At 45.6% G+C, this 14647-nt stretch overlaps 1 protein-coding gene across 6 annotated transcripts in view; it reads left to right on the forward strand.

Moving 5' to 3' along the window:
* Positions 1 to 14647, forward strand: part of TNS2 (tensin 2) — a 135156-nt gene that overhangs the window by 88436 nt on the left and 32073 nt on the right. For all 6 annotated transcript variants that reach the window (XM_083729146.1, XM_083729148.1, XM_083729151.1 and 3 more), the window contains 7 exons: positions 5284 to 5322; positions 8817 to 8855; positions 10983 to 11032; positions 12286 to 12457; positions 13285 to 13335; positions 14152 to 14274; positions 14582 to 14646. In XM_083729146.1, coding sequence (XP_083585272.1) covers positions 5284 to 5322; positions 8817 to 8855; positions 10983 to 11032; positions 12286 to 12457; positions 13285 to 13335; positions 14152 to 14274; positions 14582 to 14646 — 539 coding nt within the window. The remainder of the gene's footprint in view (positions 1 to 5283; positions 5323 to 8816; positions 8856 to 10982; positions 11033 to 12285; positions 12458 to 13284; positions 13336 to 14151; positions 14275 to 14581; position 14647) is intronic.

A 14647-nucleotide genomic window follows, 5' to 3' on the forward strand; every position in this document is an offset into this window, starting at 1 on the left:
TAGGCCAAGTTTGACAGTTGGTAGCAGTCAACTAAGTGATAAAATTCCACAGGAATGCAGCAAATACATAAAAATCCAAAAACTGCATTCATTCCATCAGTGCAAAGAATGTGCAACAGAACGTTTCCTCACTCTCCTCCGCTTGCCTGCACTCTGTACCTTCCTCAAATCTGCTCAGGAAGGTTGTGGAGGGGAACTCAGAGAAGATTAAGTGTGTGCGATGGGAAAACTCCATTGCACAATTATAAACCCTTGCTCTAACTGAATAACTTTTACTTAGAGTTACATTGGATTCAACCCATAATTCACAGCCCTGTAATTTCTGGAATTGGATTTGAAAGTGATAGGACTACGCTATTCAACTCTGGTTCCATTTTGAATGTTAACCCAGCTGTGCACAATCAGCTGTATAATTTTATCCCACCAGGTAGGTGTGTCTTACCCCCAGGATTCAAGATGCCTGCTCAGCCACAAAACAAAATCTGTGTATTCAAAACTCCCAAGCTTTGCTTCAAGAGGCAATTTAGATGAAGGATAGGGAGAAAGGGTGGGGAATCCTCTTTCTGCCCCAAAAGGCAAGTCATTCAGAGGGCAACAGCTGGCAGGTCACAGGGACCTGATTAGATTCAAAATGCTTATTGATTGTTTTTTGGAGTGCTAATAACAATCTGGCAAATTAAACTATCCCCCCAACTCCCCCAGGCTTCAGAAGAGAAGATATTCTCCATCCCACTTGGTGTTTGTTTGTTTCTTTAATTAAAGGCACAGGTCACAAAAGAATAACCTGCGTCATGTGCAACAGGCACCTCTTTTGTCTCTTTACTTAATTGCACCCTTGTTCACACACAGTGTAATTTCGGTTGTGTTGATAGTTGGTTTGACAAAGGCACTCTGACCTGCCACTTTGCACCACATGATGGGACAGAGGCAGGAGCTGCAACTAGCTTTGACACCCAGACAAAACTACTTGGTTTGATTGAGCCCCACAGCTTTCCAGGTCTGAAAAAAACATAGGACCCATTGAGGCAATGTGTTTTGCATTTAAAAATTAAAATCTCATGAACTCAGTGGGCAGAGCATGAGACTCTTAATCTCCGGGTTGTGGGTTTGAGCCCTAGAAAGATTCCAGCTTTGCAGGGGGTTGGACTAGATGACCCTTGGGGTTCCTCCCGACTTTACAGTTCCATTATTAGTATCATAGAATTGGAGGGTTGGAAGGAACCCTGAGGGCCTTCTAGTCCAGCCCCCTGCAATACCTCTTCCTCTTGCGCAGAGGGATCAGTTTTGTCCTGCAAAGGAGACTTGGCTCTTCCAACAACCAGAATCTGTGCCTGATGTTAGTTTATTTTCTTTCAAAGTGAAAGGTTGATCATAGGGAAACATTTTTTACATTATTTACAATAGAAAACAGCAGAACAATTCAAGTAAGGCTGTGCTTATTACTGGCATTTGGGACTTGAGAACACTGACGCTTTGGAAGTTCTATTGCAGTGCAACACGGGAGCGTCTGACTCTTACCTACCTAGTTTTCATAATGTAGCCCAGGAACAGAAATAAACTCTTCTTAGTCTGGAGTGTGACCAAGATGGGAGCAGGGAAGAGTTTGTTTTTGTAAGGGAGCTTCTTAAGGAAGGATGATGGGCTCCAACATGTAAGCGCAGGGTTCATGTGCGTAGTGGTAAAATCACCCTCCCCTTCCCCTCAAATGCAGCCGTTCCTTTCCTGTGTGTGACTCATGGAAAAACTTTACACATGTGCACAGGCATCCCAGCTCCTGTTTGTCTAGGTAGGAAGGGGGATTCTTTTTCTGTCAAAGCCACATTGCTTATGGGGGCAATATCTTGGGGGCTGCTAAGTTTATTTGGGTGTGACTGAATCCAGCAGTGGGCACAACCATAGCCCAAAGTGGGCCTGCCCCCTACTTTTCTTTTTCCTGACGTCTCTTGTGCCCCCCCTCTCACACACACAGAGTGACTGACACCCTCTTCGTTCTCCCCATTCCAAGGGCTTCCTGCCTGTGGTATTTTGAAATTAGGTTGGAAGCCTAAGAGTCTGATCTGATTCTACATCATTTTGGTGATTTCATCACTAAGGGATTAATGATATGCTGTCATGAAGGGGGCAGCTGCATAAGGAAAAATAGATAAGGGGTATTTACAGTACATGTTAAAAGGGATGTGGGTGGCACTGCGGTCTAAGCCACAGAGCCTAGGGCTTGCTGATCAGAAGGTCAGCGGTTCAAATCCCTGCGACGAGGTGAGCTCCTGTTGCTTGGTCCCTGCTCCTGCCAACCTAGCAGTTTGAAAGCACGTCAAAGTGCAAGTAGATAAATAGGTACCACTCCGGTGGGAAGGTAAACGGCGTTTCCATGCGCTGCTCTGGTTTCGCCAGAAGCGGCTTAGTCATGCTGGCCACATGACTCGGAAATACTGTCTGCAGACAAACGTCAACTCCCTCGGCCTGTAAAGCGAGATGAGCACGCAACCCCAGAGTCATACACGACTGGACTTAACTGTCAGGGGTCCTTTACCTTTTTATTTACATGTTGCAACTCCAAAACTCAGTGCTCATACTAAAATTCGCAGGTTTAACAAAATGAACGCACATAAGCCTATCCCTTCTGACAGTTCTGAACCTGATCTTTAAAACTTTGCAAAACCTGTTTGGAAGTTACAGCAAAGCATGGCATTGTGGAGGGTGGAAAGGTTAAAATGAAAAGGCTGTGAGAGATGAGCTGGTAGCTCTCCCTTGCATGACACAAAGACTTTTCCTGCTACACACAACCTATGTATTACTCAAACAAGTCTTCAGAAGCAAGAGATCTAGGAACTTTCTTATATGATCCCATGGCAGAAACTTGATAATTTTTAAGACTTCAAATGCTGTGACAGAATCTGTACAAAATTCTATATAGATGGTGTTTCAGCTGCCTGTTTTGATTAGCAACTTGATTCAGTTTTGGAGATTATTCATTGCTGATTTTACGAATGATGCTTACAGAACCTGTTGATTGAATTGTTCTTTGGGAGTTTCAAGGCTCTACTTTTTTTTAGTTGCAGTTTACATACCCTTATTTTAATATGAAAGATGCCTTGGGTGAATTTTGATTTGGAGAGGTGGCAAATAAATGATTTAAAATAACTATAATAAATAAATGTGCTTGTTGTGTAAAGCAGGGATGTGGCCTAACCCTCTTTGGACCGAGGGCTGCAGTCCCCCTTGGCCAACTGGAGGGGGTGAATGCCAGGAGTGGGCATGACCCAAAGTAGGCGTGGCCACCCTTATCCCCCCCCGCCCCCACCACATGACGCAGCCTCTGCTCCGCAGCTGATCTCTGCTGTACAGCTGATGAGGGAAGTTGGTCTCCTCCTTGCTCATCAAATGATCAATTTGATTACTTGGGAAGGAAGCAAATTGCATCCCCATCAGGTAGGGGTGACTGGAGCCCTCTGTTTCTCATTTTCCTCATCTTAAAAATACATATCTTCATGAAAATTCCTCAGCATTTTGGTGCAAATTTCCTCTTTATCACATTTTTTGTTGGCAGTTTGTACACATTTTTGCAAGCAATTTCTCCTAACATAATGCTTTTGTGTGATATTGTCAGTCTGTTAATTTTTATACACATTTTCCCTTAATATAAGTGTTAAGTGTGAATTTTGAAGGATGGCTGTGTTTCTGTTCTTATATTGTTTCAGGAAGTCCAATTTTGATAAATTCAACTTTAAATGCAAACTGAGAGGAATTTCTCCCCATGTCTACCATCAAGGCAACCTCTCTCCCAAACTCCCGATCATACCTTCTTTTTTCGTTTTGCTGCCACTGCCAAATGATGGAGTATTTGGGGACTAGCAAAATGTGCTTGATCAGGCCTCCAGGACAGGGGTTAGGTACCCCTGCAATAAGGAAGCAATATTTCTGAATAATATCTGGTTTGAATCCATCTAGCAGCCAAATTCATCAAAGAATGTTGGAAAATCAAGCTGAAAAAAAGCAATCTATAAAAATTGCTCTTAGTTAGAGTGGTATGTCTAATATTAAAACAAATTTCATTTGGGGAGGTTTAATGGTATAGCCACATGGTCCCTCTTTCTCTCCTCAGGATGTTAAATAAAACCTTCCCTGTTTTCTGCTTCAAAGGGCATTTTACATGAAAGGAAAGGTGAAACAGAATCTTCCTATTTACAGGAATTGGCCATTTATGTACATCTCTTAATGTTTGGCGTTCTTATTAGGAAAGCAAATGAATCCTCTCAGTAGAAGTGTTTGCCTAACTCACAAATATTCTACTTAGAACTTCAAAAAATGTAGCATTATCCTATTTCAGGTTCACATTTTGATTTTTGTACGCCCTTATAAACATGTCTCTGGAGCACAGTCTCTGGGGCCTGGGGGGGGGGGGGAGCGGGGAAAGTGGCAGGCAAGGAGAGCATTAAGCATACTGATGTTTCTCTGTTCCAATCCCCCCCCCCCCCGAAACAGCTTTTATCTCACAAAGTACCACGGGCACTCAGGATTATATTTGCCTGTCATGTTTAGCTCTACTCTGATGTTCAGTTTTTGTTTGTTCACGGACACATACATGCACATTCATGTGTGCGCGTGTTGAGTGAAAGCCAGCAGTTGAACAAATATTAATAAATTTCGACTCAATTATTTGTTGCTAGTAACATCCATGGCGGAGCAAGGCAAACCCCTTGCTGACGTGGCCTCATCCCTTAGATCAGGCTGCCAAGGGAGGTGGGGGTTCTCTGTCCCCTGAAAGCAGCAGTGCCAGAACCTGTAGAAGATGAAGGAGACGGCACTTGGTCCCTCCCTCTTCTCTCATAGGTCACCCAGGGATGCAAAGGCAGCTTCACCAGGTGAGATGGGAGAGCAGCCGGGCTGAATAGCCTCCCTGTGCTTCCCTCCTGGGTGTGGGGTGCAGCCTGTTTACATTTCTCTATATATAGCAGAGCCCCCACCGCTGTGCTGCCCGCTCTGCCTTCCAGCCGTGATGAATTGCTGCCTATGTGTGCGCCGTCATTGGAAGGGCCCAGCCAGGCCAAAGCAAACACCCTGATGGGAAAAAGAGGCAGATCCTGCCTCTTAGAGAGGCAGTCCGAGGAGCTGAGCAAGAGTCTTTCTCCACTCCCCCCACTCCTGAGCATGGAGAGAGGAAGGGGTGGTTTGGTCATTGCAAAGCCCTGTTTGTGGGGATGCTGGCGATCTGGGAGGCCTCCCAGCTGAGCAGCCAGGGATGTGCAGCCGGACTTTTCATTCTCTGTTTCTTCTCATTTCCAGGTAGCGTCATCCTGCCAGCCCCTCCCTCTACCTGAACTGGTAAGTGTGGATGTCTTGCCGTCCACTGTATGTTTTATGCCTTACCTGTGGCCTTTCCCCATCCCCTGCATAGTTGCTGTCTGCTGTGTTTTAGTTCAGTGAGGATGGGGATTTAGCACAAAGCATGACGGCATGTATTTCTAAATTCACCATGTTTTTTTTGCCTTTCACCTGGCTTCACCTCTGCAAAGGTTTTGGCAGGCATATGCATCAGCAAACCAAACACTGATGGAGTTGTCTGTCTTGCACACTCCCAACCAATTTAACATTTTTTTGGAACTTTTAAAATGATGATAAACTAATTTATGTTGACAAAACCGCTACCAAGGATGAGGCAGGAGAGGTGTATGTGATACCAGAAGCCCCCAGTCAGCCTGTGCAATGCATTGTCAGATTCTGCCCCATATCTACAGTTCCTTCATAGAAGTATAGAATTCCCCAGGCGTTCCTTCCTAGAGAGAAGATTGTATGTGAGCAAATCACAGTGGGTGACTCCGCTGCTTAAAGCAAGGGTGGGGATCCTGTGCCCTCCACATGTTGTTGAACTGCAACTCCCATCTGCCCCAGCCAGCGTGGCCACTGGCCTCAGCGGTGATGGGAGTTGGAGCCCAACAGTTTATGGGGGGACAGATGTTCCACAACCAGGAAGGCTAAATACTGGCAGGTGGGTGGATTCCAGCCACCACCACCTGCCATTGATGAAGTAGTTCTCTGATGAGGTATTCCTTATGAGCCAAACTGCAGTTGAGGTTATAGGTGGGTCTTTGCTGTGGAGGTTTGTGAGAGTACTCAGTAAGGAAAGTCCTTTCTTCAGAGTGTATAGATGCATGGATGGGAATATGGAAGGGAGAGGTGGTTTCCTGGGTTGAAAGCCCAGCTGAGCTTTGGATTTGTTGTGTACTCTTGGACACGTTCTGTTTCTTGGTCTTGGCAGTGGGATCCAAGGCCAGCCCAGCCATTAGGCAGGGTGAGGCTACTGCCTCAGGTGGCGGAAGCTCCTGAGGCAGCATTTCCACGGGCACCACACCACCTCCACCAGCAGCAGCAAAGAAGCGGCGCCGGCATTGGCACCAGTTTCAGCCAAGATCAGGGCTATTTGGGGCATGATCTTGCCTGAAATTGGTGCCATGATGGTGCTGCTTCTCTGCCCGCAATGGATGTGGCAGGGCACGTGGTGCAGGCAGCAATGACAGATAATTGTGGTGGCAGGAGCGGTGGCAACAGTAGGACAGGGCAGCACTTCCTGATTCGCCTCAGGTAGTGAAATGGGATGCACAGCCTGGTGGGAACAGTATTAGCCCGGCTCATAAGCTCGTAAGTGCTGCTGTGAGAATGTGAAAGAACAACTGCAAGGAACCAGACCAGATTAATGGTAGCAGGAAGCAAAATCTCCCACTGAAGAGGGAATGAAAGAAATGTTAATAATGCAGCTTGAGAGGATGCATTCCCTTGCTGCTGACGTCTGATGGGCCTATTTTCTCTGTGAGGGCCAAGACAGGAGTTGCAACCTTCCCTGTGAGCTAACCTGTTAGCAACTGGGAGGCGTTCTACGCCACCCAGTGCAAGAAGGGCCAGCTAAAGCACAATGATTTTTTGGCTACTGTCTACCATACAGGAATGTTTCACAGAAATGCCAAGATACAGATAAGAGGCTGTCCAACTTGCTTGCTCCAGAGGGCCTTGCAGACCCCCACCCCACTCCCAAATTGATTGTGACCTTAACTTGCCTTGAATCTGGGATCAGCAAAGGTATTCTAGTGACCTCGCAGGTCAGGAAGACTCAGGAGACTCAGTTCATGGCTGGTTTAGTGATTTAGGAGATGGATGGTCCCTTGACTCTAGCCTTGCAATGGAGGATGAATGTGGCTTCATGTTAGTTTTTAGAGAAGTCAAGATAGTAAGAAAGCTGTATGTGATCCTAATTATCTGTAGCTCCACTGTATTGTTTATTTTTCTCTCTTTTATTGATTGTCCTTTTTACGCTTTTCCTTGTTCTATTTGTCCTTTTTTGACGTTTGTAACTGCTTTCTCTGCTTGCAAAGCAAAACAAAAAACAAAACAAAACAAAATAAAGGCCTATCAGGTGGCTTGCCAGCTTTTTGCTGCAATGACAATGAGCTTGAAAGAACAGGTGTATCCTCTCTAAAGTGCAACCAAATGTCCCCCGCCTCTTCCCAGTCCTGAGTGCAGGCTCTGTTTCCCTCGCAGGTTGTCCCAAATTGAACAGACAGTAAAGGAAGTGAGAGACAAGTAGTCTCCAGGAAATGTAAAGAGGAACCAGGCTGACAACTTATTAATAGCTGTCCATTCAGTGACCAAGGTGTGGGGGGAGGGCAGGAATCGGGCCACATAGCCATTTTCTCAACACAATGAAATTGTAAGTCATTTGTGTTTGGCACGGCGAGACATTCTTTTGACTATGCTGACATTAAAAGATTGCAACCTGCCTTTCTGGCTGCAATAATCCATGCGAAGCAAAGAGTTCGCAAGCAAGGGTCAACAATTTTTGGCTGAGCTTGCTGACCAAGCCAAAAATGGCAGTTCCAGCTCTTAGCAGAATTTCTCAAGGAGCAAGCTGGGAGAAGCATGCATTGTTGGAGAAGCTCCCACCCAAGGGAAAGGCAAGCTCATCAGGCTTGCCAGAGGGTGGTGCCACACTCTCTGTGGTGAGTGCATTTGTTGAAACCGTTTGCCAGGACATGGCAAGCTGCTGAATGCCCTCACCCCATCAAGACAGTGTGATCTGCATGGGCCATATTGTGGGCTATTGTCTTATATCAACTTCACTACCTTATGATCAAGGAAAGAATGGTCATGTAAACTGCAGAGATCACAAGGATGTGCATACTGTACTTGTTTCTTTTTTAAATTGTGAATTTGCAGTTCATTTAGGGAGGGTATGAGAAGTTTCTTAAAACTTAGGGTCTGCCACTGAAAATTGTACTCCCATATCAAGTTTTCCCTCTTCCCTTCTATAATATGTTTTAAAACCCACTCCTGTGTCATGACATCGTTGCTTTCCCTACTAGGTGTCGTGGGCAGCAGGGCTGTAGAAATGCACATTTTATGACATCAGAGGGGGGTAAGGTTAATTACACTGTAGCTGGGAGGAGAATTTGACATGAGGAAGCCATTATCAGTAGTAGCTCCATTTCACTCGCATTTTAGTGGTACAGTACCTCTAACTCCCATCAGTCTCAACCAGCAAGGCCCATGCTCAGGGTTGATGGGGGTTGTAGTCCAAAACATATGGAGGGCCCCAGGTTGGCAAAGTAGGAAGGTGTCGTGTCGCTGTTGCCCCTGTGTACCTCTCCTTCGACTCCGGTTTGTGGATCAAGCCATCAAGGAATGAGCTTCAGGCCCCCCACTGCAGCTGGGGAGAGTCCCAGCCATAGAAGCTGCATGGTGCTGTCTTGCATTTAATGCTCGTCTTTGTGATTTTGTTTTGCTTTCCTAAACACTCTCCTTCTCCCCATTCTTCCCCATTTGTCAAGAGGAGGAATACAGCTCCAGTCCGGCGTATTGAGCATTTGGTAAGACTTTGCTTTCTCTAAACTCTCTTAACTCTGCCTGCGGGGCTTTCCAGTCTAAAGTTTGATTCACTAGCGACTGAAAACTGTGTTTCTAGACACCATGCTGACATGTAATCAGGAAGGGCATGTAAGGGCATTTTTCTTCTTCTTCTTCTGCTTGTAATTACATTCATTTTTCTACTTAAAAGGTCTTTATTCATTTCATGACTTGTTCGTTAAAATCACATTAGGTTCAGTGCACATTAGTCAAAGAGACATTTGTTTCATAACTTGAGTTCATTTCTCTCTCTCTCTAACTTCTTCTAATCTCCCTCTCTCTTTTTAAAAATGGTGACGTGGGAAGATAGTTGGCTTTGCAGCTGCCTCCAGGCGGCCTCCCTCTCTTTCCTCCAGGTGCTCCAGAGTTCCCTGCAAAGACAGATCGATGGTTAAGCCACTCTGGGAACTGTAATGCTGTGAGGGGAATAGAGGCCTCCTAACAACGCCCAGCACCCTCAACAAATTCTGCTTCTCGGGATTCTTTTGGGGAAGCATGGCTAATTAAAGTGGCATGCTACCACTTTAAACATAAATTATTATTATTATTATTATTATTATTATTATTATTATTATTATTATTTAAATTTGTATATTGCCCTTCATCCAAAGATCACAGGGCTGTTCACAACATAAAAAATACAAAATGAGAACACAAAATACATAATAAAACAAGAACAGACCAATAACCTGCCCTCTCACAATCACGTTCAAAAGGCCATAGAATGTTAATCAGCCAAAGTTTTGGTTGAAGATAAATATTTTTGTGGTACATCTTCCAGCTCCTGCAAATGGCTGGATAACTCATTTATAAAGTCTGAAATTTTCCTGACGTATTTTTATTAGATATGTCAAAAGTGAATCTGTTAAGTTCACTTTTTAAAAGCCTTTCTATCAAGGTGAGTCAATTAAGATGGAAGGGATGAAAACAAACTTCTCACTTTCAAAGATATCTATTTATTAATCTATGCATGCTAATCTGAGTGAGGGAAAAGATTAAGATCATTATGTTTTGTTCTTAAGAAGTATAGCCTGAGAAGGAGAGAGCCCTAAACCTATTTGCTTTTTCTACAAATCTCATCCACCAACTCAAGGAGACATTCTCAGCCCATCAGTGGTTTCCCTGTTAGCTTCATATTATTAGCCCTTATATTGCAGGTGGGGAACTGAGGCTGAAGCCAGCTAGTGGGTTAACACAAGAAGCAAGATTCAGAACAGGGTTTCCTCATTCACAGCTCTGAGACAAACTACATCTTACATTATTTGTGCTTTTGCAAAAGGCATTATTAAGCGGACTGCTTTCATTTTGAAAGAAAAACACCCCTGTTGAGCCCCATCCAGGAACAGCCATCCAATTCATCTTTAGGGGCAAATAGCAGTTGGCTAGTTGTGGTAAGGGTGACCAGCTTAAGCACACTTTTGAAAAAACATGAATAGTGAGCACGGGAACATTGGAAACTCACTTATATTGAGCTAGGCTGAGCTGCAGTAGTGAGATGAGACACAAACCTGTAGACTTCCTTCTGCTAGGGGGGTTGTGGGGATGGGGGGGGCACAAGCCTACGAGAGAGGGAGGCAGCAGTGCAGACGCCTTCCCTCCATGGCAGAATTTGTAGATCTGACATTGGATGACGACAGGAGCAGCAGAAGTGGGGGGAATGTGGGCACAGTACCATGGTGGGTGGGGCTCAGCGTCCCTGTGGATATGCAGATTGTTCCTTCCCTGGTCATCAGATCAGTCCTTTGATGAGTGGAGAGGGGGCACTGTGAGCTAAGGTGGGGAAACTGTATGCCCGTGTGCAAATATACGAAGGTGTGTGCCCCCCTCCCCCATATGTGGTCCACATGCTCACTACCCTGGTAGGCTGGCCAAGGGGAAATGCAGCTCTCAGGCAAAAAAAAGTTTGGCCACACTCCTGCTTTAGAATAGAAAGAAATATGAATAGAAAGAAATCTGTTGCTCTGTTTCCTGCATGCTATTCATTGCTCTTTTCAGTCAGAGTCACTCTATTCTTGCTTGCTGTTTTGCTTTGGAAGTGCTTTTTTGATGGCTTTCCCCCAACTTCCTCCCTCTCCACATTTATTTTTCAGGGCTCTACCAAGTCCCTCAACACTACTAAGCAACGGAACACGCTACCCAGGTAAGGGGTTTGCATTTAGGTTTTGCATTCTTGTCATGCTGACTTGCCTTTGCGACCTATAGTTATCCTGTAACTTCTGCAAGCAGCAGATTTGTGCTTTGCAGAAGGTGGTAATTTAAATACCATTCCGTGATTACAAAAGGCATGAGTCTGGAATGCTCCAACCAATTCTGATTGGCCACATTCAGCTGGAACAAAGACAAAGAGAATCTATAATGTTTATGGGCCCAGGAAAGGCCCAGCAATAGTTTTGAGGTACACCTGCCCTGGGCAACCCTGTCTCCCCCACCCCTTCATCTTTTGGTGGAACCCCTCCAAAATCAGCACCCAAATAAGAAGGCAGTGTAGTTTTTGAAGTGTGGCCTTATGATCTCTTGAGATCATATTTTCTATGAGGTTGTGGTGTTTGTCTCAGGAGCCTTGGCTCAGGGGTGGTTTGATATACAATAATATTGATAATGTTCAGTCAGTCAAGTCCCAATTATGTAAACTCATTTGCAATGCAAACTATAGGTGCAGTTGTTCTACATGTCAGAACAGTGCCTGTATTTGAATAGATCCCTACTTGATTCAAGCTACATTGGGGATGGCGATAAGATATGGTGGACTTCTGCTTCATCAGTGGAACTTCAGAAAATGGAGATTGGTATATCTCACCCATATCACCATCTAATCCCCACTCAGCTAAATTCTGTGAGGCAGGAAGCACTTCCTTTTGTGCCCTGCTTCCTAGGCACAGGTCTGGGATTTCTAGGTCTGCATCTAAGTGGGTGGTTTTTTTATCCCACCACTTTCCCTGGGAAAACCCACTGTTTACCACTGAATTGGAGCAAACGTTGATTGGTTTTTCTGTGGATTGTCACTGGTTCCAGTACAGCGGTAAACAGCTGGTTTTCCCAGGGAAAATGGCATGACAAAAAACAGACTTGGGAACAGACCTAGAAATCCCAGACCTGTGCCTATAGTTTGAAAAATGGACTATATGGCCCAAGTGAAACCACAATGCCTGACAGTGGCATTATACTGCTGTGCACAAACATCATAAATAACCAACTGTCAAATTAGAAACCATGTTGGGACACCTTTTCTGAAATCCCCTCTTTTCCATCAACATTTATTCTATTCTTTGGTCCCTTTTGCAGTGTGGTAAGTTGGGCCTGTGTGGATTAGAAAACAACAATGGCTTGCTTCCCTCAACCCTTCCTTCCTTCCTTCCTTCCTTCCTTCCTTCCTTCCTTCCTTCCTTCCTTCAGGAGTTTCAGTCTAGACCACGTGATGGAACGCAAGTATGACTTTGACCTCACCTACATCACTGAGCGCATCATCTCTGTCTTCTTCCCCCTGGCCTTGGAGGAGCAACGTTACCGTGGCAACCTTCGGGAGGTGGCCCAGATGCTAAAATCCAAGCATGAGGACAAGTACATGGTAAAGAAGCCAAGGGAAGCCAGGGGTGGCAATGGGTAAAACATCCATTAGGGGGCCATTGCAGTGTGGGCACGTGAAATCAAAAAGTGAGCCATTCTGGATACCTGGGGTTGAGTGAGTGTGTGAGGGATGCCTGCTTCTTAGAGAGATGGGGAGCACCATACCATGTAGACACAGGATGCTCAGCACAGGAGCGTAGGGATCTTTCTTATACTGTGCCCAGCCATTGGTGCATCTAGCTCAGCTATTGTCAGCTATTGTCTGGCAGCTATTGTCTGATTTCAGGCAAGGGTGTTTTTCAGCCCTATCCGGAGACACAGGGGGTAGGAGTTAGGACCTCCTGCATGAGAAACAAGTGATCTGCCCCTGAGCTACAGCTCATCCCTTGGAATTCGTCCCTGTTCCTCAGTTCAGTCTCCTACCTGAAGTATGGCATTGGAAATCTGCAAGCCGCCAATTCAGATACCCTTATGGGTATTCTTCTTCTGGGCTGTACAGACACACTTTTGCATTTTGTAGGCTTTGCAAAGGAACACGGAGCACAGAAGATTGATGGAACTGGTCTGGGGAGGGGGAGAAAAGTTGGAATGGGAGGATGGGGAAGGGTTGCCAATGTTTTAATTTAAAAACAGAGTCCCTGGGCATCAGGGTTGGTGGCAGAACTAGAGCAGACAGAGCCAGGTTAGAATCTGGTGGGGTTTTGCAACTCGTGCTGGTGAGGGGCAGAGAAATACTGGCATGATGAGTACAATATTGGCTGGCTGGTAATTGTGCCAGGGGTCACTGTGAGTAACAGAAGCTAGTGAGATGTCTCTTTGTGTCAACAGCTCCTCAACCTGTCAGAGAAGCGGCATGACATCATCAGGCTGAACCCCAAGGTGAGGGAGAGAAGGGTTGGGTCTCAAATGCTTATATTGACCTGGGAACAGAGTTTTGTGGTGGTGGGTCTCGAAAATTCTAATGATGCAAACTTGCAAAATAACTGTCTGTGCCTTTCTAAACACAAGGTAAACAGACAGTGAGTCAAGCTTGCAGCTGTCACTTTTGGCTGTATGCAAATTGCACATTTAAGGCACATGACTCCCCCCAAATAATCCTAGGAACTTTAGTTTGTTAAGGGTGCTAGGAATTGTAGCTGTGTGAAGGGTAAGCTACAGATTTGTTTGATTTGCATTTTCATAATTAAACTTGGGTTTCCAGTTGCAGGATATAGGGAACGTAAGAAGCTGCCTTGTGCTGAGTCAGAGTGTAGGTCCAGCTATTTTCTGCATTGACTGAGGTAGCAGATGTTGTGGTGGGGCACTGCTGCTGCTGCTGCTGCTTTTTAGTGAGATTGGAGAAGGAGGAGGAGGAACGAAGTGGCAGTGGGGTCAACGTGGTGCAAGACCACTGGATTGGCTCTGCCAGTGCACTTGCACCGCAACAACTCTCCTCCTGGAGGTCAAATGTGTGATGCCACTCCACTGTCCACTCCTGCCCGGTAATGGCTCTCCAGGGTTACAGACCAGAGGTTTTCCCAGATGCTGGGGATTGAACCTGGAACCACCTTCATGCAAAGCAGATGCTCTTTCCCATTGTTCTGTAGTAAAAAATAAAATACAATCTGACTCTCTTGGCTCTACTTCCATTTGTTCTGCCTTCGTATACACATGTGCCTCCTTAATGTGTATGCTTCTCTCCCCTTCCTGGCACAGGTGCAAGACTTTGGCTGGCCAGACCTCCATGCCCCACCTTTGGACAAAATCTGCTCCATCTGCAAAGCCATGGAGACCTGGCTGAACTCAGACCCACAGCATGTGGTTGTGCTTCACTGCAAGGTGCAGAGGGAAATGCCCTAATTTTCCTGGCCATTATAGATGGGCATTTAGGGGAAGTGGCTGTGGATGGTGGAGACAGAGGGGACTGCAAAGACACCAGAGACTGGGGAAAGGGCTTTGGACTTCTGCAAGTCATGATCTGTGGGTTCTCACAGTCATTCCTCTGTCTCTCCCCCTGCCTCTGAGTTGGTTCCCATAGTTTTTTGGGAAACTTCTTGCACTTCTAGGCTGATGGTGCTGCTGCATTTTATGGTCCTAGCTCCAGTGTTTAATGCCCCCCCTCTCTCCTTCTCCCTCTTTGTGTCAGGGCAATAAGGGCAAGACCGGCGTGATCGTAGCAGCCTACATGTACTACAGCAAAATCTCTGCAAGG

The sequence above is a fragment of the Podarcis gaigeae genome, assembly GCF_964106915.1.
Source record: "Podarcis gaigeae genome assembly, chromosome: 2".
In the NCBI taxonomy this organism is placed as follows: Eukaryota; Metazoa; Chordata; class Lepidosauria; order Squamata; family Lacertidae; genus Podarcis; species Podarcis gaigeae.